This window comes from Anomalospiza imberbis, chromosome 1 (genome assembly GCF_031753505.1).
Source record: "Anomalospiza imberbis isolate Cuckoo-Finch-1a 21T00152 chromosome 1, ASM3175350v1, whole genome shotgun sequence".
Classification (NCBI taxonomy): Eukaryota; Metazoa; Chordata; class Aves; order Passeriformes; family Viduidae; genus Anomalospiza; species Anomalospiza imberbis.
Genome location: NC_089681.1, coordinates 62,418,684 through 62,442,762, shown reverse-complemented (window position 1 = coordinate 62,442,762; position 24,079 = coordinate 62,418,684). Strand labels below are relative to the sequence as shown.

Here is a 24,079-nt window from a genome sequence, read left to right as displayed (position 1 = left end):
AAATTGGGTCATACTTACCATATCAAAGTGCATGCTCGGATATAGTCAAATCAGTGACAGGATCACTCCAGTTTATCTTTGAGATAAGCTACTCAACATGTTGATCCTACAAATTTATGTTGTGTAGCTGATGGTTATGCTATCAATTTCTACTCATGGTTTGAAACTCCAGACAAAGATTTCATTAATGGATTTAGAAACCTATCAGCAAAAGATGCAACACTTATTTTAAGAAGTTTATAAGACATAGGAAATATTTGATGGGGTTTAAAAACTGAGAGGGAAAATTATTTGTCCTGAATTCTGCTGCTGTCATCTGATGGTAATTATCATCATCAGTTGGCATCCTAGGCTTTTATAATGGTATGATCACTCAGGGATTTCTGTCACTGACTGACAATCAAGGCAAGGAAAAATAATCAAATTTCTTCTGAAATTAATAACTGCTATGGAATCTTCTCCTGGATGATGCAGTACCAAGCTCTTTGGAAAATATAGGACTTGATTTCTTCACCAATGAAAGAACAACCTAAGCCTTTCAAACAGTTCATTAGGATAAGATAATGGAGAAAACTTAGGTTGGAAGATAAGATGGGACAAAATAAAACCAAGATTCTCAAGTGCAGACTGTGTGTTAGCTGTTCAGAAGATTTGTCCAAACTGCATCTTTGTCCAGTCAGTGAAAAATGCATTGCTTTTGACAAGAAATTAATTTACATCAGTTCTGTGCTAATTTGTATAGATCAGTGTTAGATTGCTCCAAGGTTAAAATAATTTTAAATTACAGAAAAAACCCTAATGAATGAAGAAATTACTTTCAAATAAAGAAGATGAGAAAAATGCAAGGAACAGAACAGGCCCAGTAAAAAGTGCAGAACAGATAAGGCAGGAGTACACATGTCAGGAATCAACATCTGTGAAAATTCTCTAACATAAGTCTCCACTGCTGATGATCTCAAAACACCAGCAGCACCTGCAAGGAGATACAAGCTTTATTGATGCAACTCATCATATAATGTGAAATAAAAGAGATAAATTACTTAGGGCCATTGTTCTTCAAGACTCAGAACTAAGCATTTGCCATACAAAGCCTAGGAAACCATTAGAGCATGTAATGTACCTGTGGAACTAGAAAAGTAAGTGTAATATGGCAAATATACAATGATGTAGAACTACAAATTGGCCAGGTAACGTGACAAAAAATTCCATTGCTCATACAGTAGTAATAGGATGTAATATATTTGGATACATACCATGACACATGAGCAAATATCTACCTTATATATAATTCAGGATCATGTCATATGGAAAACTGTAAAATTGCCATCATAATCAAAAGCCTCTCAGAAATGTAAAAATGCAAGTAGACAAGCAATCTGATCCAAAGAAATCCATAAAACTAGAAACAGCTGACTCACTCATAATCTGCATTTTCAAAGTCTGAGGATGGTGGCATCTCAAATCCCCAAGTATGATGGCATTTTTTCATGGCAATTTAAGAGATAAAAGACTCATTTTCTAGTGTAAAATCTTACTGATGTGAATCACAAGAAAGTCATACTTCTAAGAAAAAGAAAACTGAAATTTTTAGTATGTCTTTTGTGTGAAGACACTTATCTCTGCCTTGATGAAAAGGAAGACACATATATTAGAAATACCATCATAGAAAAAGAAATGCTTCCCCACTATCACTGGACGTGTGCATGTTAACTGTGGTCCTTTCAGGCATGGAAACAGAAACAACTTTGAAAAAAAAATTACTAAAAACCAAATGGTAGTAAGTAGCTACAGTGTAGGGTGACAAAGATTTATTTCACTACGTAATATCTGCTTGACTTCTTGGTTCAGAATTTTAATCATGGTCTTCACTTTGTCTACTATGACCAGCTGCTATACCTTTATGAGGAATTTACTTCATTTATATGTTTCAGAATATGCCATAATTTTGACAAACTTTCAGAAAGTATTTGCAACTCAGTATTTTAATTCATTGTGTCTGCATGAGACTGTATGAAAAATCAGTCAGGTTTCCAGCATAACATATCTTCATTAACATGTCACATCATACCATACTTTGTGAGCAGAACTGCACTTTTGTTCCAATACTTTCTGACAGCTAATCTTCCTGGCCTAGGTTTCCTCTATGTACATTATCTCTTCTGCTGCCTGCAGTTCATGCTTGCTATTTAACTTAAGAGAAAAATTATTTGCAAGCAATACATACCTACAGCAAGCAAATATATTGATTGATGCCTTTGACATGCATGTTCTGTCTCTGTCTGTCTGTCCTGGCTTGTATGTGATCTTCTGAGCAAGGCATTTTACAACATCTAATGTTGTGTGTGTCTAATTTATCTATGTGTACACATACACATGTACATGTGCACATACAAGTTCTACAGAGGTCTGCAAACTGGTGTAGCTGAGATCTTGCCCAAGTAATCCACTGAATGCTGCCTCATTTTATTGATCTGTCACTAGGAGAATTTCACAACATTCATCAGCTTGATAGAAGATTCCTGAAATAGGCGACAGTCTCTATGTCAGTCATCGTCTGTGTTTTTAATCTGTTTTATTTTTAGGGTTCTTCCTTTCATCTCAACTCCTCGATCTCTCTACCTCTGCACTATACACCCATCTTCTCTCTTGACCCAAAACCTGCCCTGTAAAACAGGGATCCTGCTGAAGCACCAGGACCCTTTGGCACTGGGGAAGCAGGGTGTGGCTCATTTCACGTTTTGCATGCACTGTGCAGCTGTCTCAAATAAAGAGATTTTCAATCCAAACACAATTATATAAAAAAAAAAATCCTTGGCACTGGTAGTTATAGGCTGAATAATAATATTTTAAAAATATTTGTGCTAATAAAGGAGAGAAAGAGCAGCCAAGGCGAGAACTGGGGGGTGTTGCAGGGCAGTGCACAGTTTTTATGTACAATTAAAACAATGGTGAAAAATGAGCCAATAGGTTCAATGCTATTTCCAGTGGGTATGTTTTATAGCTTGGATGATTCTTCCTTTCCTTAAACAAATTTCCTATCTATGTCCAGAGTATTAGTACATGATGTTTCCTATCATATTCTTCTGATTTTTCTTTAGAATATGTAGGTGTTGGCTTTTTTTAGAACTAGGAACTTTATTCTGAAATACATTATTTGATACTTTGTTTTTACTCTGGAAGTGTGAATTTAGGAAGCTCTTTAACTTATTGAAAAGGCAGTCTTCCCACTCTATTTCCATTTTAGATTTTTGCTTTTTACACACAAAAGGGAAAAAAAAAGGATAAGTTTGGATAAGGTAAATTTTAAATATTTTGCAAAATTTAATAGCTCTGTTTTTTTCTGTAATGTATATGTCATCACTAAACATAAGAATACTTTTTTATAACTATACAGGTGTCAAATAGTTCATCTTATCTTACCTCTTCAGGTATTCCCTATATATAAACATATTCCTTCAATAAGCTCATGTATTTTAGGTGAACTAAATATTACCTGCATTTCAAACATATTTCAGAGAGCAACAGATACACTCTTAACTTCAGCTATTATATTCACTATAATGTGAATTCTTGTGGACAATTACATGTTGTTGTGGTTAGTTTTTTATCTTAGTGCTTTTTGAAAGGTTTAGTTAATATTTTGTGTACTTTTTGAGGTGAAGAAAAAATTTTCCATTTTTAAAAATAAACTTTTCAAAGGCATTGATTATTCTACCAATCTTCTGTTTTAATTTGGACAACTAAGGGCACAATAGATCTTTCTAGATAAGTAATTAGAGTTTTTATATCACTTATTTGGTTACTCTACTTATCTTTGGTTGAAACTCCTGAAGCAACTGAAATTATATCTCACTAAACAATAAAAAATCATAACAAATTGTTTTAACTTCCATTCTTATTATTCAACCTGAAAGAAACAAGAGAACTTCTTAAAAGGAACTCTTCCATTAAAATTTTGCTACAAGTTTTATGACTAGCAGTAAGCTTATTCATTTGCCTTATTAATCATCGATTTTTTTTTTTCCTCTGGGGCTTATTTGTATTTTCAGAGAGAATTCTTTACACCTTAACTATTTCAGCTCAGAACGTTCAGTCTTCCCATCATATTTACATCCCAAAAGTGTTAGAAAAGGTTTGACAAAACATGTTTTTGCCTTCATATTCTTTACATGTTGTACAAACTTCTTTCTGAATGCAAATAATTGATTCTTTATGATTTTTATATTAACCTCATCACTGTACTTTCTCTTGATGAATTTCCTGTGGTCTATGTGTTAGGACATCATCCCCAGGGAACTACTCCTTATTAGCAATACTTTCAATTCCCACTGCGATGATGATCGCAGAAAGTCTTCACCCATTACTTTGCTGTAAGAGCATTATTACTGCTGAGAGCAGTTCTGTAATTTTGGTTCTCTGTTTCCCATTTTTTTGTTTCAGAACTTGTTTTAGTCATGTAATCATGTTCTTCTGCTTCTTCCATATTGCTCTAATACTTAAAATAATACATAAAATACAGAGTCTTATAATACTTAAGAACCTCTGCAGCAGAACTCTGTTTTTTTCTTGGGTTTTATCTTGTTTTTTTCCTCACTCTTCTTAATTAACTCTTAGTCCTACATTTTGCTCTTTACCTTTTCCCAGTCTCCTCAGTAACTTCTTTTGGGAGTCCAGGTGGATCTCATCTCCTTTGATTCATTCCAGCAAAATGCTTCCTTTACTCAGAAAGATGGCAAGCAAGGAAGCAAAGCAAACCCTGGCCATGCAATAACTGGTACCACCCGACTCTTCAGACCCAAAGTTTGCTAGACACTTCTTCCTTTATATGCAATGTAAATTCTCATGTCCAACATATTGTTATTTAGTAGTTGTCTACAAAGCATATTGAAACTAGATTTATGCCCATATATATATATAAAAGAAATAATCTGTCTATACACGCAGTCATTGCAAATCCACCTAAATTACTTGATTTATACTAGCTTGCCAGAATCAGAATCAGTCACTGGTTTTCAGCATCCTTCTGTCCAGAGCATGGTCTCCACAGTAGTTGAGTCCGTGTTTGTTGTCATATACAATATTTATTATCATGTAAAATGAGAAAGAGCTCATAGCTGTATGCTCTTACCCTGATAGTGAGGAAATTTTTTCCCTTCCTTAGTATTAGTTTCTTTCACTTCTCAGTAGTGCTGGTGAGCGCCACCCAGTGCTGTGTACTGGGCTGAAGTTCCCTCTCTGGGCACGACTGAACTCCTCTGCTGGGTTGATCTTGACAGGCCTCCAGCAGCAGAGGATGTTGCAGTGAACAATCTCTTTGGAAAATGCGTGGAGCAAATGACACCTCAAAACCAATTCCAGCTCCCTACTGCATGTGAGAGAGAAACTGTGTCCAGTTATGTTACATTTATGTTAAAGTATTTCCAACGCAAAATCAGGAGCTCTCATGTAAAATATCACGGCCTCCAGATCACAAGTTTAGGCAGACAGGGCTTCATACTGTTAGGGGCTGAAGTAAAACAAGCGGTATGGATATGTTGTTGAGTATGAAGCAAATCTGAAAGTTCTAACTAGTGCTACTGTTATTTTTTTACTCCATGATTCTGTCAAGCTATAGAATGGACTGCCCATTATCTGTATAATAAAGTTGGGATTTTCCCTAGTCTTCTGGATTTCTCTCAATGAGGCCACATAGGTTGACTTCTTTTTTCAGCTAAGAACACTCCTTTCTTCAACAAAAAAGCTTGTCATTAATGCCTATAACTTCTTAGCCCATGTTCTGCTCTACTTCTGAAGCACATGCTATTCTACAGGCAGCAGAATGGATGAAGCCTGGTTTCCTATCAATTTGTTCCTTTCGACGTCTAAGCTCTTCCTAGTCCCTCTGTGGGAAATAACCTCCCTTGCTGTCCTGCAGCTCTGAAAATTTCTGTCCGTAGACAGCAAGCCCTGGCACTATCCCAATCATTTCCAGAGGCCAAAGCAGCTTGCTGTGGCCCTGGCAGTTCAGTGCCAGCAGCGTTTTCCCTTGCTGGGTAAATGGCATATTCGCCATGCAGCTACCAGTGCTTATGAAGGTTCCTCAAGCTTCAGGGCAACCAGATCACCTTTCCCTTGAAGGGTGACAGCAAAAGGAACAGGCCTTCTTCCCTCCTCCCCACATCCCAGCTCTGTGTGATCCAGCAGAACCGGGATGGCTTCCACTCCCTCCTTGCCCCGGGATGGGTCAGCACCAGCACTGGTTCCACCGGTTGTGTCCCCAGGGTGAACGCGGAGCAGGCTGCAGCGGTGTGCCTTCCGTGGGGTGCTGGAACCCTCGGGGGCCAAGCAGCCTTCCGACCACCAAGAAACCGAGGGACATCCTTCCCGGGGAGGCGGCTGGCGGGCGGCAGGGGCGCGGCACCCCTGAGGGACAAGCGGGGCGGTTTCCCTGCCCAGGGGTACCGCTCCCCGCCCCGCTGTAGCGCCCGTGCCGGGCTCTTCCGCGCCGCGCCCCTCCGGGCTGGCCGGCGGCGGGGCGGGGAGGAGGGAGGAGCCGGCGGCGGAGGAGCCGTGCGGGCTTCCTGGAGGGGCAGCGCTGGTGGCGGGCGGGTATCGCGGCGTGGGCAGGTCCGTGAAAACTTCGCGAGTCTGCCCCGGGCGGAGGCGCGCCCGTGTCCGTGAGACGGCAGCCGCCGTCCGCTCGCCATGGCCGGCCGCCTCGGCCGCGGGATGTGCTGGGGCAAACGGGGCCGGGGCTGCCGGGGCGAGGGCGCGCTGCTCGCCCTGGGGCTGCTGGCCGCCCTCGGCTTCCTCGTGTGGCGGCACGGCCCGCCGCCCCGCCACGCCGCCCGCCGCGCCCCGCCGCAGCCGCCGTCCCCCGACTCCGAGCTGCTGCGGCGGCCGGTGTACGCCAAGCCGGCCCTGGACCCGGGGGCGCTGGGGGAGCTGGGCCGGGCGGTGAGGCTGGAGCTGAGCCCGGCCGAGAAGCGCCTCCAGGAGGAGAGCATCCGCCGGCACCAGATCAATATCTACCTGAGCGACCGCATCTCGCTGCACCGCCGCCTGCCCGAGCGCTGGCACCCGCTGTGAGTACCGCCGAAGGCAGGTGGGGCCGGGGCAGAGCAGCCGTGCCTGCCGCTGCTGTGGCTCAGAGCCGCTCCGGCAAACTGAGTGTCTGCTGGCAGCGGTCAGCGCGGGGTAGTCGTGTCTCTCTCGAGTACCTCTCGCTCAGGAGCGTGGAGGCTTTTGGAAACTTTCCCATCCCAAACCCTCTTGGCGTTTCGCTCTCAGAGTTAAGTCGATTGGTGACTTTGCCAGGCTGCCGCACATACACAAGGCAGTACAAAATCGCGTGTCGGTGGTGCGTGTACAGGTTATTTTCCCACGTAGCCCTGGTAGTGTGTTTTCAGTCCTCAAGCTACGCTGCTCTGCCGTGTTTCTCCTGCTGCTGTCCCCTCCTGCTGCTACTGGTTAGCAGCATACTTTTTCAGTCACTCCCAGCTTTACAAATGTTACACTTCCCAGACTTCAGCTGTGCATTGTATTCAAATGTCTTAAGAAATGCAGTTTAAAGGAGCAGTTTTACCAGGAATGAGCTAGAAATGGTGCTCACAAAGGTGGGTAATGGTATTCTGAAGTGGGACTGTGCCTGATCCGGGATGCATGGTTGCTGGGACAAGGTGCCTTTACAAATTACATTTACAGTTATGACACCAGTGGCAGATAATGACATAGACAATTGTAAACGAAGGGTTAGATAATGTTAGATGAGGTGGCTCTAGTTTACAGGCCATGGCTCAGTGCAGCTATGAAGCCAATGTGGCGCAGCAGGTCTGACTGTTGTGCCCTTGTGCAAATACTCAGTGTGGCACCGTCTTGGGCTCTCCTGTGAGTGAGCTGCCGGCTGGTGAGAGGAAGGGCTAGCCAATTAAGGCTAGCCATCACAAGGGGTGGGATGGAGCCACGGCTGCTACTGACTCCTCATTTGTGTTTCACTTGAGAGTGGCTTCAGCTGGTTCATTTCGTGTCAACAGGTTTGTACGATATGGTAGCAAAAAGCTGTGGAAAAAGCAGGGCTCTGCCCCTCCTGTGCATCCACTTCATGCCCGTGTGTCCTGCCCAATGTTTCACCAACTCTGATTGTAAGTGCTGAATCTAAAACATGAATCTTATGATGGCTTTCAAAAAGTTACAGTGCAAATGCAAGGCCTTTTCATGATAAGTTTAAGCCTGACACTAGGCTTGTTTTACTTTATTATTCCCCTCTTATCAGCAGTCTGTAGACCATATGTCAAAAAGGACCATTTTAGTTTCGTTTCCGTGGGAAAAATTAATTGTTTCAATGAGTTATTTTTGGCTTCTGCTATTTCTCTATGACAGGGAGTTAGAAGAAATGGAAGGCCACAGTTGTTAAATAGGAGACTTTATAGGTGGGTGTGGGTGATTATTCTAGAAATGAAAATAATTTAAATAGATTTTGCTACAACAGCAGACCCTTTTTGACTTGAATATATGGATGCTGAAATGAAAAAATATATCCAAACCAAAAGAATCACAGAAGCACCAGTGACATAATCTCAGAGAAAATTGCCTTCTGAAGCTGAGGCTGTATTGTACTGTTGGTGCTTCATGACTTTGTGCACAGTTAAATCTAAATTGTGGCAAAAATGTCACAGAGCATCTATCCAACTCACACAGCAAATGTAAAAAACTTTCCCAAAGGCAGTTTTGCAATGAGGGGTTAACGCCTTCTCTCAAGAAGGAAGACCATGTAAAAGATTGAAGTAAAAAAAAATAATAAAAAAAAAGAAAAACTTATCACCAAGCCCACATAGAAAATGCATTGCACTTTGTTCCAAGATTAGAGGTTATACAGTTCAAAATCTCGAGTCTAGGGGAAATCTTATTTATATATTTTTTTATTTTAAGGTGGGTAATGCTTGCCTATTTATGACCTTTAATGAACATTTTGGTGATGGGTGAGGCTACAATGATGGGAAATAAGTAGTAATGGTAAATGGCAACTAGACCTCAGCGGTCCACCAAAATCATGCAAAGGCTAAATTTTAGATGTGATCAGTGAAACAACTTTAGTACCAGAAGATGACAAATGCACCATTTCTTTGGTGGATTCCCAGAAGAGAACCAGAGAACTGAGTGCTGGCAAGCCTTGGATCTTTTCCAGGCACGTTATCTACGAACTGTGGTAAGGGAAAGAATTAGTAACAGATGTGAGGGTGTGATCTATTGAGAAAGTCAACAAGGCTTTTGTCAAGGATGACGTGTCTCACAAATCTATGAGTTCTTTGAAGGTTGTAATTATATGGATAAATAAGTGTGTTGTTACTTGATGAGTTCCTTAAACAACTGCGAAATAATGTGGAAACTCCTTGCATTTATAAATAACTGAGAAGAAGCTGTGAAGCATTTTTTTTTGGTGGTTTTTTTTCAGTTTTTTCATTTGGTTAGTTTTAGTTTTTGTTTGTTTAAAGGAGTGAAGATCAAGTCCCACAGAAATCTGTGTTGGACTCAGTGCAGTTCAACTTACAGCATGGCTTTCATAAAGAAGTGACTAATTTACAGGTCTTCCAGGTGGCCTGCTGGAAGTGTACCTCCTGCAGGATTCCTGCAATATATGGTTGATGCATGAAAACAGATGAAACAACTTCTGCCACCTCCCTGTTCCAAAAATCCATTTCCTGTAAAGCATAGTCCATCCACTAGAAAATTTAAACCAAATATTCAGGAGATATTGGCAGATACTATGCTTGGAGACTCTGTTCTGGACTATGGGCTTTTGGTCTGTTTCAGCATATTCTTGTGTGTGTGGAGGCAATCAGGAAATTTTAGATACCAAAAAATGAGAGAATAAAAGGGAAACAGAGACAACATTACCACCACCTGATGCCCCAATGCTTCTTTTGATGTTAATGTCCTCCCACGCTGATCAATGAACCTGCTCTTTGTGTGTGAATTGCTGAAAACATTTGAATCCAATGAAAACAAGAGTTTTGCTAAGAAGGTAGAGAGTGTCTGAACCAGTAAGCTGTTAAATGCGATATGCAAAATGATTGCACAAGGTGTTGCTGTGTCAGAAACTTGTGCCAAAAATCTTTTCCTACTGCTGCATGTTGTACATCCTGGACCTGCCATGGGAACAGAAGTGTGGCAGGTATTTGCTAATATCTGTGTCTAGTAATACTGTTCAGGAAGAGAAGAATAGTTTGGCTGAGATCACTCTCTCAAAGAATGTATGTATTGGTGATATTTGACTATGAATCCAGGAAGTTTCCAATATAGATCTTTCTCCTACTAATATATTCCTGATAATGAAAATATTCAGAAAGTTGTTATTCCTTCTTGTTCCCACCACTATAACTTGCTTTTTGTGATAAGTGATTCTGTTTCAATTGACCTGCAGACCCAAAAAACTTGACAACTACAATTGTTTCCTTTAAACAATTTCTGCTTCCTTTAACTGTCTGAGCTTGACATCAGCAACTGATAATGTGTTTCATCACACAGGAATTGTTTATTTTTATTGAAAATATACATTTAAACAAGCAAACATTATGTGTAAATAATCTATTAAAATGTCCATTTGGAAGAATCTTATAGATAAGATTGTAAGTTACTAAATGATGATACAGTTTGTACAAGGCAAGAAATGAAATAAGCCATAGGGTCAGGGAAAGATGGAGGTTGGAAAGAAACTGGGGTGTCTAGTCCAGCATTGAAGCCTCCAAGGATGGAGATTCAACAACATTTGAACACCTCTTTAAGTGCAATGTCACTGCCACAGTGATTTATTTTTATTTTTGTCCCCTGATCCTAAGTTTGTCTGGATGGCCCAGCTTGTCTTCCCAACATCTACCCTTCATTTCTTGAGTTTCTGCTCATAAAGGGAGCAACAATTATAGGAGATTTAAAGCCATCAAACGTCTTCTGTCAGACTTTAACTTACTGAGGGCCCGGTTGGGTCTGATGCCCTGTCATGGGTGTGATGAGCTTGGGGCCATGGGGTTTGGTTGCTGCTGCTGCTTCTCTGCCTTCTTCTCCCTGCAACAACATGTCTGCATTTTGTCCCATGGGGCTCCTCCTTGTGTGCTTGTTTTACAGGACTGTAGGGCTAGGCAGACAACTGATACATTCTCTTAGCCTTTTACATCTTATTACAATGTGTAAGAAATACATTTCCAGTTTTTCCACTTGGGTTCTTTCAGACTAAGGGCTATTTTCAAGCATTGTTTCAGATTTTAGACATTCCATTTTTTTTCTTTCTATATCACAGTTGGGATGCATTGCTCACTTATTTTGGGGATAGTTTCTGTAAAAGCACACAAGTTGCCTTTCAGCTGACTCTTGGTACAAAAAGAGCAAGGCAGGACTAGGCATTTTTTGTGCTGACTCAGCATTTCATGCTTTCTCTTTCATGGCAGAAGCCTGATTTAGCCCTTGGGGCTCATTTTACTTGTGATCACAAGGAAATGGATTTTTAATTTTTTTCTGTCTTTCCTAAGTAGCCACAAAAGCCCCCAAAATATTGAATGTGGTCTGCATTTTTCAGCTATTAAAAAAAGTTTTAGAGGTTGTTCTTTAATTCTAGATAATCTTCTGTGTTTTGGAGAGATTCTTTATATGTTTTTTTTGTATACGTGTGATTTTATGTATATGTTTAAGTGTCTGTGCATATATCTTTTAAGTGTCTTTGTATAGATAGTTAGAAATACACAAATGCTCAAATTCCTCTGCCACCATCATTTATGCCTATAATTTTATTTATTTTGGTGGGAATATTATGTTTGACTTTAGCATAACAATCTTGTGCTAAGATTGTTTTGTCTTTCAATATTGTTTTTCTTGTTTGTTCCCATATTTGAATTTGATTTGCCCATAGTCTCTCTTCTATGGTTTGTTTTGTTTTTTGGACTGTAAATAGTAAATTATACCAGGTTGTTTATCTGATAGTATCTTGCTAGCAAGTTCCAAGAATAAGCCTTGATATTAGGTTCTGGTTCCTTTTCTTCTCCAAAAATCACAGCTACTCCTGCCAGGAGTTTTAACCTGATGCTGTTCTGGGAAAAGGCGTAGCAGCTGAGTGTTTCTCTCCTCAGCCCACAGTGAACGTCTGCCTTCACCCAGGAGCTTCTTTTTCATCTCTTACCTAAAGGCAAAACAACTGCAGTGATTTTTTGTGTGTTTTTTTTGTTTTGTTTTGTTTTTTGTTTGTTTTTTTTTTTTTTTTTTTGGCAGTACATATAGGAAATAGAACTCTTTGAAGAGGTGAGCTGCAGCAGCTTGACCTTTCTGGCACATCCCTTCCCTCTAAACCATCACCTGATGGTGCACGTTGTCCCCAGAGCTGACTTTGGCATGTGTGTTCCCATGTTTGCATCTGATTACAGGACACAGCACACTACTTCTTACAAGATAAGGCTTTGCATTAAACACTTAGGAGTGTGTTTGGTATGGTGGGTTTGTAACACTATGGTCATTTGTTGGGTGTTAGGATTTTTTGGTTTTATTTCTGAGCTTTTTGGACATAGTGGTTATTAGTAACTATATTAATTATAATACATTTTAGTCATTACTTTAGTGTTAGTTGGCAGGATTTCTTTCATTATATAAACAGGCTTTAGACCTTCAAAGCAATGTTTCTCTAGGATATTTAATTCTTTCATCAGACAGTAAGTGGGGTAAAAATAATTCTTCACTATAGTTAGTTTTTTGTTGGTTTTTTTTTTGTTTTTTTTTTTTTTTTTTTTTTTGTTTGTTGTTTGGGGTTTTTTTAAATAAAAATGCTTGTATTCTATAGCAGTACAAAATGAAGCAATACTTCCAGTATTGCTTTGATATTTAGGATATTTTGCTACTTTTGTTTCCTGTCATCTGTAAAACTGTGTCACTTTTCATTGTCATTATGTTTTTAACAACCCCCAGCAAATATTTTCCAGAAGAGCTCACATGATTATTTTTCACCATTTTTCTTTCCAGCTTCTGATAGACTTCCTCAGCTTCCTTTGATATCTAGGTTATTGCTTGGTTTCAGCTGATTTAATTTTTAAGTTGAAAAAGTTCCCAGATCTGTATTGATAGTAAGCAAAAAATTGATTTTTTTCAAATTCAAAAACTGCTTTTATTTAAACAATTGTCTATAATGATCAAGTGCATCCACATCTTATTTGTAGTGATGAATACAATAGCTTCTTTCAGTTATGGCTTTGCAAGTTATTTTTTCTTGTCCTGAATCAAATTGCTCACACTGAAGTAAGTTTTTGAATGTAGATGTAGGAAATAGTATGTCTCTGTGGAAAGGTTAAGTCTATCTCACTATCTTGGAAGAAAAATAAAAACATTTGAGCAAAATGCAATCATTGTTTCAGCTCAGCAAAATAAAACAGAAATCAAGCGGGTTTCCCCACTGTTACATGCAGAATTTCCTTCTCATCTGCACATCCAGAATCTGGGTCAGTTAGGAACTTCTGTAGCATTTCTCCAACAATTTGGAAATAGGGGGGGCTATGGATTTCCTAAATATGTGGATTTTAGGATACAGACTTAGTAAGTTCTCTTACTTGGTCTTTCTAGACATTTTTTTCTTAATGTATTTTTAATCTGTCTTAAAGAGATTTGCTTTCTGTGCCACCTCCTCCCACCCTCCAACTTCTTAACAAATATTTTCTTCTGTTTCAGACTTAGTGTCTTTCTTTCTTGCTTCTCACAATGCTTGTATACAAGGCAGCACAGCCCATTATTATCTGAAATCTTAAGACAGCTTTTGGCAGTCAGTCTTGTCAGTACCTTCTTGTCATTGGGAGAATCATTCCATAGAACATTCAATAACCTGGAAAACTATTTCACAATCAAACCAGTCTTGTCAGTACCTTCTTGTCATTGGGAGAATCATTCCATAGAACATTCAATAACCTGGAAAACTATTTCACAATCAAACCAGCCTCTGTTTCCAGAGACTTGATCATATCACAGTGCTGTGGCCTGTACAGGGTGCTTTCTCTAGCATGGTTTGTTTCAGCAGATATAATTTAGGGACCTTTTAGCTAGCCTGATGGGCTGGGACAGGTGGTGAGGAAGTGTAGGCCAGCATCCTGAACTCACCTGCTTAAGTGTTCCAACCTTGCCCCAAATAATCTGGCCATTCTGGCAGTTATCAGCACCTTGCTGCTATGTGCTTTGCTACTCACACCAAGACACACCTTTTGTAAACTCTCAATGCCTTTTTCTGCAGTAGTTGAACACGTGGCCTATGTAGGTGTGTAAAACCAGGTGGAGCCTCTCCATACCCAGATAAACTTTTTTAATTAAAAAAAAAAAAAAAAAAAAAAAAGAAAATCCCTGAACTGGCAGTTGGATCAAGGTAGTCTTATGTAAGAAAATATATTTGGCATGAAAAGTTGGGCAGTGTTTGAAGGAGATAAGAATAATGTTTATAATATCTTTTCATTCCACTGGAGATGTTGCACTTTTCTGTCCCAGGCTTTGGGTGGTGTTGCTTTTGGCTCGTGTGCTGTGTTTTGTCCATAGGTTACTCTCCCACACAGAGGGGTGAAGAGTGGATGTTCAACTGTATAGTCAGCCTGGAGTAAGGGACATGGCCTTGGTAACTGTGAGGTGGCTTAGAAACCAGTGCTGCCACCTGCGTCATGCTGCAGGGCTTGGGATGCTTGAGGATGGGTGTGAGGAACCCCAGGCTGAGGCTTGGGCAAAAGTAGAAAAGGGGATATAAGATCCAAGTACTGCTGTGTCCTCTGCCATGGCTTTGGGAAAGTGAGAGAAAGAGGTGCTTTTTCTTGGGTGAAGGCACTTGGCAGATTCCAATGCTCACATTGCTGCCTCTGCAGTTTATAGAGTGGGAATGAAGATGGTGAAACTAGATTGAAATGCCCATGGATGCTGCTATTCCTCCCCATCAGCCTCATTTACTTACAGCCTACAAACTGTCACTTTTGAGCACACCTCTTACTGAAAGAGTAGTTTAAGTTGGTGTTTTAACTGTTCAAATTAGGAAGAGGAAAGGAGGTTGTGTGGTGGGTCAGCATGCCTATGGCCCATCACAACAAGCCCAGCCAACCTAGTTCCTAGCCCACCATGTGAAAGCCAGCCTGAAGCAGAACCCTGGCAGTGTTTTCCAGGTGACACTGGGATGGGGCACATATGTCACATACTGTAGTCACATAAATCAAGTTAAATCAGCTTCAGCAGTGACATGTGCTGTTTTGCACTTGAGAGAAGCTGCGCAATCCTGAACTTGCCTAGGGCATTCACATTGAAACTTCAAAACAAAAACTTACGCAGTGTACCTTCTGAAAGCATTAAATAATTTATGAGCAGTTTGTGTTCTTAACAAATCTTTGAAATCTCCGAGAACATTTCATATTTTTTTCTTAAAATATAAGTAACAGTGCATATAGAAGATCAAATTTGGAGACTAAAAGTCTGTTTTCCCTTTCTGTATCATTGTCACAGTTGTGGTGAAAGTCTCAAGTAAAAGCATGTCAGCAACCATTCCTAATTAACTCATGGCAGTGCGCCCAGTGTGCACACATTCATGCTCTTTCCCCGTGTATAGATACACATCTCTTAGAGAAACAGCTCTTTACAAAGAAATAAATTGAGTGATTACATTAATTGACACAAATGTTCTTGAAAACAACCCATTTAATTTTGTTTAGGCATTTCCTGAGTGATGTCTCCTTAGTTTCTAATAAATAACCTATTGTAAAACTTGCTAACAGAAGACTGTGTAGTGTAGTAGATTCCAAGGTTAATTTATTAAACTTGTCAGCTGTTTACTCTCTGTTAGACTGTGATTTAGAAATGCAATGTAAAAAAGGCAAAACCAAAACCCACAGGAATTTGGATGTATGATGATACACTTTTACATGTTTGGCTGATTTGCATTTTGTGGACTTAGATGTTTGTGTAAAGCTGTAGTGAAACATAGAGGAAGGGCGGTACATAGTGAACATGGTTTTGTGTTCAGGTACATACCAGCATTATTTTCTCTTTCTTCCCACTGAGAGATTTAAAGATTTTTAGATGAACACATTTAGAATTCTAAGTTATAGATGTTGTCTTAGTGTAAATTGATAAGATATGCCAGAAGACAAAGCTTTTGTTTGTTTTATGCCTGTCTCATGCCGCAGTGATCGAGTAAGAGGATCGCTGGAACACCCACCCAGTGTGGCAGAGAGTGCCTGAGGTAAATGAAGGATGATGCAGAAGCTTTGTAGTGTCCCTCTCTGCTCCTTGGAAGATAGCTGGGGCAATCCTGGCCATGTTTTCTCTGAGTGTCACTCTACTGTGCACAATGCTTCTTCTTGTGCATTTTCTAGTGAATCTGAAGAGAGCAGGAGTGATCGGAGGGTAGAGACTGAGCAGGTGTCACTCCTTTGCATTGCCATACCTGTTGTGGCTCTTATTCATTACATACCCGTGTTTGTCATTGAAATCTGAGTCCTGTTTAAAACTATATGTGGTTATTTTGTTGCCTCTAGAAAAGCCTCTTGGATGTGTTGGCAACAGGCTTTTCCTCAGTGACTCATCCTGGTATCTCATAACTGTTACCAAAATCAGATTGACTAGAGATATGTGTACTTCTCTGAAGAAAATGAACCCACTCAACATGCACAACATGCCATTTTAAATTTGGGTAATTGTTTATTTTAAATTATAAATTACAAAATTATTACAGAACAGTAAAGTTCCTGTGATTGAATAAGATAAGGAGAATTGTGAAAGAATGTTGAACTTCAAAGACATCTGCATTTATTTTCCAGGTTTGGAAGTGTCATACTTACAGGTAACTAATTTCCTTATGTCTGTGTTATGTTTTTACCAACCATTTGGTGGTTATGATGACTAGGTTCAACGTGATGTATCACAGCCAGTGGTAGGGACACACACTGATTTAACTTTACTCAGTTAAGCAACTGTTCCATAATCAAACCTCTATAGGTTTGATACGTGATGTATCACAGCCAGTGGTAGGGACACACACACATTTAACTTTACTCAGTTAAGCAACTGTTCCATAATCAAACCTCTATAGACAAGAGGGACCCACTGAGGTCTCTTGGGCTGTGCTGGATCAATGACTTAAGGAGGGTGAGGTGAGTTGTCTTCTGCATCTGTCTTTATGGACCTGCAGAACCCTGATGATCTGATCAAAGGTGACAGGTAGTTTTTAGGATGAATAATGTGAGATGCAATTAATTGTGTCTTAACATGATCCTCTCTATTGGAAAGGACAGTGTTATGGGTTTGAGGGTGACACTAAAGAGTGCCCTACTCAGAAACCAAAAGCAGGTTGCAGTATAGTATGCATAAATATGCATTCCCAGTGTCTGCAAAAACATATTTTGGTAATGCTGTCACCAGTTGCTCTCATTTTAATGGCATACTGTCATTGATATGCATTTGTTTTTCTGAATAATCCAAAAGTAGGAGTGAAATGATTCACTTGGAAGGTAGGAGCTGGGATACTTGGCTGACACATGGATAATAAAAGTACATCTTGAAGTTTCCAAGTGTGGATACAGAAGATGGGCTGCTAAGGTGCTTCTTTGGTAAACCGGAGTTGAGAAATGGAAAAGATGAGTTATGACCACTAGGCTTTAAATCAGGTTTTGTACTTGTAGTGGGTTTTTTGAAATTTTTTATATCTTGTGAAGTGGTAATGTTTAATGTCCATATGCATGCCACTTAATTGTTATTCAGCAACATTGCCAAGCATTTCCATTTCAGGAATTCATTAGCTTTTTAAAGATTTTCTTATGCTATAATTTTTGCAGGATTTAAATGTTTTGGGTTTGTGATTTCTTGAATGGGATTAATTTTTAAGGCTTAGTGAAACGCCTTCATTACAGAAAGATAAGGAAAAGTGTGCTTCACTTTAGCAACACTATTTGAGATTGCTAACAGTTGAGATCTTCTAGCAATTTAGCAAGAAATATGTCTTGGAAATGATATCTGAGGTAAACTTGCAAATCTGCAGAGAAGTGGAATAATATGTTTTTTTCTTTTTTTCTCTCTCTTTTTTTTTTTTGTTTTGTTTTGTTTCTTGTTTTGGTTTTTTTGTTTTGTTTTTCTAATAAGGGCATCAGGGTACTGCTCAGGTCAGGGTGGCCGTGCTGGCCAGCAGCCTGTCCTGTTACCATGGTGGGTTACTTCTCTGCACTCCAGTGCTGCCTTCCTCCATGGAGCTGGTAAATTAAACCCATTTTTTCGTGCTGGCCTCTTTCTTGACTTTGTAAACCTAAGAAATGTGTGTGCTGGTATGTCCTGTAGTAGACTGACTTTTTCCTGCAGTGTGGGGGGTGCTCAAGGAAGGAGGCAGCAATGCACAGTAAATCACAAACAGTGTGGGGATTGCCTTGCTCTGTGCCAAATTATGTTTTCCATCTCCAGCATGTAATTTCAGGCAAATCCATTGAAGTCTTTAATCTATAATTAGACTTATAAGCTTCTTTAGACCTTTTGGATTTCTTCTCTTTAAATGGAATACAGCATTATTTTTCCATGAATCTTCCAGACATATTTTTCAAAGAATGCTTTCCTGGTGTTTTTTAAAATTTATGTATATTTTCCTTCAGCTTTCTAAAATGGGTATGTAGAGATCCTATTTCCATCAAGAAACGAACTCAAAATTACCTGGTACAAGTGGCTGATATCTATGGATTTTTTTCCTGGCAGTACTGAGCAAAAATGTTTTTCAATAGGCTAAATTAAATATGTATTTCTAAAATTGGATTCATAGAGTGGGTTTTTCTGCGTTAAAATTAAAGAAGTTAATTAAAATGTCACTCACCACTCCTTTTTATGTGTCAATACATGAATGTCTGGCTAAATAAATCAATTCTGTCACCAGGTGTTGGTGTGAGACAGTTCCCTCTGTGAAAGCCCCTCAGGACAAGTTACAGCCTGGAGGGACAGGCATTCTTGTACTTCACTACATCAGTGTGTGTATCTACCTACCTATGTATCTATGTCTGTATGCACAGGTGTTGTCACAGGGTGTTCCTGTCATGTTTGAGAAGCAGCCTTTGATGCCTCCTTTGCCCGAGTGTCATTTGTCCTTGCTGCTTCCTCATTTTCACGTATTTATTACAGAACTACTCTACAGACTTTTTGTTTCCATTGTAAGAGTTTTAATTTTAGGCATAATCAGATTCAGATTTGTTTTCTTTCTGTACAACATATCTTAATAGATACTGCCTAATCTCCAAAGAAACCTATAAGCCTCTTTTAATTGCAGATACAGCAACCTTAAATAGTTTGCTAAAATATTCTCAGTGTGCTATAGGTAAGCAGTTTGCTTCTAATGTAATTTTCTTAGTGTTTTGGCGAACTGTTGTGCCCCTAAATTGACCTAAGATATTTTCCTGTCACATTTTCTGCTGATCAGTTTTAATTTCCCTTTTCAGCTCCCCATAGCATATATTCTGGAGGACTTGCTGCTGTTCTGTTTTGGCAGGAGGGATGTCCTACCTGCTTTGGTATCTGTTGTGATTTAGCAGTCTACAGAAGCTGAAGTCTGTCCTTCTGCCCCTTACAAACTTTGGTGACTCCAGGCAATAAAAACTGTCAACATGGAATGCTCTAAACAAAGAGGAGAAATTGTAGAAAATGCCATCGTTATTTTATAATTCTTCTAAACTAGGGGATTCTTTTAAGAATTTATACATTTGGCTCAGCTATAACTTTCTTGGCATCCTTATGTTCATTTAGGGAAGTTCATATATATGTTTATAGGAAATACATTCTGGAGCTTAATCCAAAGGTTTGCAAACTTTCTGGCTCTCCATAGAGCCAAAACCATGCATTTCTATATCTGTTTTAGGTTTCCGTGGATTTCGCTATTAAATTTTGCCAGTTGTGTGGTCTCTCCAAATTCTGCTTCAGTGTACATACATTTCAGTTTTGTTGCTGGTTGTTTGGTTTGGGTTTTTTTCTTCTTATATGTTGTTGTTCCTTCACAGTCATATTTTTACTGTCTAGCACTTGTTCTGTTTTCCAAAGCAACAGTTATCGCTGGTTTATGTTACTGTTTTTACTGCACTTAGGTTTTTATATTTCTTTTTTTTTCCTTTAATCTGAGGCACATTTTGCCACCGCTTGTTCTTCTATTTGAAATTGGGCGAAGATAGCTACTGCAGCTACACCAGCCCAGAATACCTCCTATTACTTTTCTTTTTAGACATTTTGATATTTTGCAGAATTTTATCCATAATGCTTCTGTGGAAATGGAACCTCTGTAAGAGCAAATTCCTAATGTCTTCTCATGCAATTTTTCACACACATGCAGTTTTTTTAAGATTCATTCTGTGTTCTTGCTTACACTTAGTAACTAGCATGCAAATGGCTTTGAGAATTGATTCCTGAAAATTAATAAATGCTTTTGCACTTCTACTAAATGTTATTCCCCCTTTTCAGATGCAGAGAGAAGAAATATGATTATTATAGCCTGCCAAAAACCTCTGTTGTGATAGCTTTTTATAATGAGGCTTGGTCAACGCTTCTGCGAACTGTTCACAGTGTTCTTGAGACATCTCCGGATATACTTTTGGAAGAAATTATCCTTGTAGATGATTACAGTGACAAAGGTGGGAAGAATAAGTCTAAATAGTATTGATTGTTGATGGGCTTTTTTTGGTCAGCTAGTTCATAGGAGAAAGAGTTGTGCTGTTCAGGTCACATACCGGACAACTGTACAACAAAGCCCTATCACTGAAAAATAGTTTTTCTTGTAGTGTACCAGTGAAAAATTTGGCTTATGTACCAAATTTAGTTTGGAATGGGGAAGCACATTTACTGTGCTGTAACATGAATGCTTGTGTATATAGATAGACTACAGTTTGATCAGAGCACTTCAGGTTTCCTGAATTGAGCAAGTTTCGATTGCACCAATGCTCCCCTGGAGTCTCATATAATGACAGTGACCTAGTTCTTTGGTCTTGTTTGAACAACAAGGCACAAAGGCAATGCTGGCATTTTCCACCACACGTGAATTTTGTTAAGAATAAAACTTTTATACAGAAAGTCTTAAGTAATATTTGAGAAGCTCTTATCGATCTGGGGATGTATTACAGAGGTAAATGTGAAGCGTTCAATTTCTTAAAAGTAACTGTGATTTGTGTCCATCCAAATTCTGTGCTTTTTTTCATGTCCTTTCTATACATGTATAGCCAAATCTGAGTTCAAAGTACCACAATCTTTAGAGTCCTACTATAAGTAATATGCTAGTGAGGAGAGAGCTTACTATAGCAAGACATAAATAAATCTTTTCAGACTGTATTATTCCCTCTTTTTTTGGCTTGTTACAGAACATTTAAAGGAGACTTTGGAAAACTATGTGGCTGGCCTACGCAAGGTGCGTCTTATCCGCGCAAATAAGAGAGAGGGGCTGGTTCGAGCCCGGCTGCTGGGGGCATCTGTGGCGAAAGGAGACATCCTAACGTTCCTGGACTGCCACTGTGAATGCCATGAGGGCTGGCTGGAGCCACTGCTGGCAAGGTGAGCATATGCCGTAGGCTGGTTTTCTCTCCCGTTGGAGAAGAAGGAGTGAGACAGTTTGGCCCACTTCTGCAGTGGAAAAATGATTCATGGTTCACCAAAGGTTACTGCAGCCTCTTTTTTTTTTTTGCTTGTTTGTTCTTGTTTGTTTTTTATTTGTTTTAATTTTTTTTCCCTTGAGGACCAGGCTGCCTTTTCAGGCAATGGAAAGTTTTGGTTTTCAAGAAGACAAGTCCTCACCTCCAGCTTTGGAACTACATTGGTAAAGGAGTCTATTTCTGTCAGCCTGGGTGAGCAGAAGGTCTGGAAAGATGTGTGCCCTGCAAGGCAATGTTTGCATAATACAAGTCAATAAACTCCATCTTTCGTAGTCCTGAGCAAATCCACCTTTCCAGACTGGTTCTGACATAAAGGATCATGGTGTAAGATAGGGAGGAGTAAATGTTATGTCAACATTGACTATTGCTTGGAAACCATCTGTCCTGGGATACTGTACTTTATGCCTGTGTGGTCTCTTGTTAATTCTGCAGATCCATCAGGCTGTTCAGAAAACTTTCATTAATTAAAAGCAAGCAAACAAACAACAAAAAACCCAAGGAACCTTCCCAAAACTCTAACAAAAAACCCCTAGAAACCGGAACACTAGCCTTCTGTTTCAGCTAAGAATATTTATTATATTATTGAAGCCTCACCAATGTGTAGCCAGCAACCATACATGCACTTTTCCTGCTATGGGTTCAGCCACTGGCACCTCACCACAGCACCTGCTGCTCCTGCACCAAATTACAAGGCTCTATTGGTTTTGCCCCTTCTGCTAACAGCTCATGGCTTTATCCCCTTGGTTGCCATTAGCAGATACTGATAGGTACAGGACCTGAATCAGATCTTCTAAATATAGCATATAGAGAACCAGCTCTCTTTAAACATAATTAAAAGAAAAAAAATATTTCCTCAAGGCCAGTGTTTTGATTTGGATCCTTTTAAGATTCTGACCAGGTACTGTAGAGTACAGAAAATGACCAGAAAAATAACCCTAATACAAACTGGAGAGAGGCTTCCAAAAGCACAAAGCTTCTTGATGTGTGCAAGTCTTCGTAATTCCTAGTGGGACTTGTGTTCCCAAATTCCCTATGTCCCTTTGAAATTGTATCTAGAATACAATTTCATTTTTTTGTTTTCTTAAAATTGCCGTACTTACCTTGTTTCTAAATTTCAAACCGAGTGTATTCCAGATAACTGTAGGGTAGCTATGATAGCGTGAAGAAAGAAAAAGAGATAAACATCAAACCATGAGCATAGGTTTAACCACTGTCGCCTAAAAAAAGTGTATGATGGGGGAAAAGTCTGTGATTTCTTCACTTCTTTAGCGCACCACTAGATGGCAGTCTTGAGGAAGGATTGGGATTTTTTAAACGCAATAGTCACCACCTGTAAAAAGTTAGCCCTCTCTTGGAATTCCTGCTGTTCTTGCTGCAAATGCAGACATACATCTCTAAGGGGTTTTTCTGCGGCATATCTGACTCAAATGTATGACAGCAATGCAACAGTGTCAGCATTTTGCAGTGCAAACATAGTTGTGTTTGTAAGCTCTCTGTGCATTGTACCTTCTAGTTAATTCTTACAGAAAAGGTGATGGCTTTTCACTTACTTCATTCCTTTCATAATTGAAATCATATGCCAGCTACCTACTTTTTACTAATTTTACTAATTGTAACAGGAGGAGGAAAATATTTTTACTTTTAATTGTTTTTTTCTTTTCCTCTGCATGTACGTATAATTTTAATTGTTTTGTACAATGAGGATTTGTACAAAGTTTTATGCAAGTGAGACAGGAGATAACAATATTTGTATAAGCTCTTTTGTGTGCTCAACCAAACAAGGTCTCAACGGGAGATCATAAAGAAGAAAACAGCTGTTTCACATATTCCCTCCAGCAACAAGAGACCATTTCACACTTAAGGCAGTCTTTCTCAGCTCAGACAATACCACTTTGGAATTGCTGTTGTTCTCTGCTGCATTTAACCATCACAAGCCACTCTAATTTCACAGTATGAGCCCTTGGTCAGTCTACAGATTTTTAGGTTAACAATCCCATGAGCAATGAGCTCCCTTTGGATGCACACATCTCTTACTTGTTTGACAATATAATGTGTTCAGTTTTCCTTCACCTCTGAAATATGTAAATACAAGATGCAGGGCTAAAGTGCATATCTGCATCTCTAAGTCGAACAAGTTACTTCATTTCACTGAACTATCACAGGATATCTAACACTAGAACAGGGAAGATGCTAAACAGTGATTTAGCAGAAAAGCCTTGCATTGAGCTTGTGTGCTTGACATTAATGGCCCCTAGCACTGAGGGAGGCCATTCTAGGTGAGGAGAAGGCTAATAATCCCACTGCCTTCTGTAAGGACAAATCCTTTTGGAAAGGAATCCTGAAAACCCTGTGTGAAATTGAGAAATGGGAGGAAAGGGTTCATCTCCTTGTAGAAGTAGACCTGCAAGAAATGTCATAAGCTCTGACGTATTCATAGTATGATAAAGATCTTGACTATCTTTAGATCACCC

General features: G+C 39.5%; 1 protein-coding gene across 1 annotated transcript in view; it reads left to right on the top strand.

The window, feature by feature from the left end:
* The first annotated feature begins 6,611 nt into the window (after positions 1–6,611).
* Positions 6,612–24,079, top strand: part of GALNT12 (polypeptide N-acetylgalactosaminyltransferase 12) — a 46,701-nt gene continuing 29,233 nt past the window's right edge. Inside the window, exons 1-3 of the mRNA XM_068194844.1 lie at positions 6,612–7,064; positions 20,431–20,600; positions 21,321–21,510. Coding sequence (XP_068050945.1) covers positions 6,685–7,064; positions 20,431–20,600; positions 21,321–21,510 — 740 coding nt within the window. The 5' untranslated portion in view covers positions 6,612–6,684. The remainder of the gene's footprint in view (positions 7,065–20,430; positions 20,601–21,320; positions 21,511–24,079) is intronic.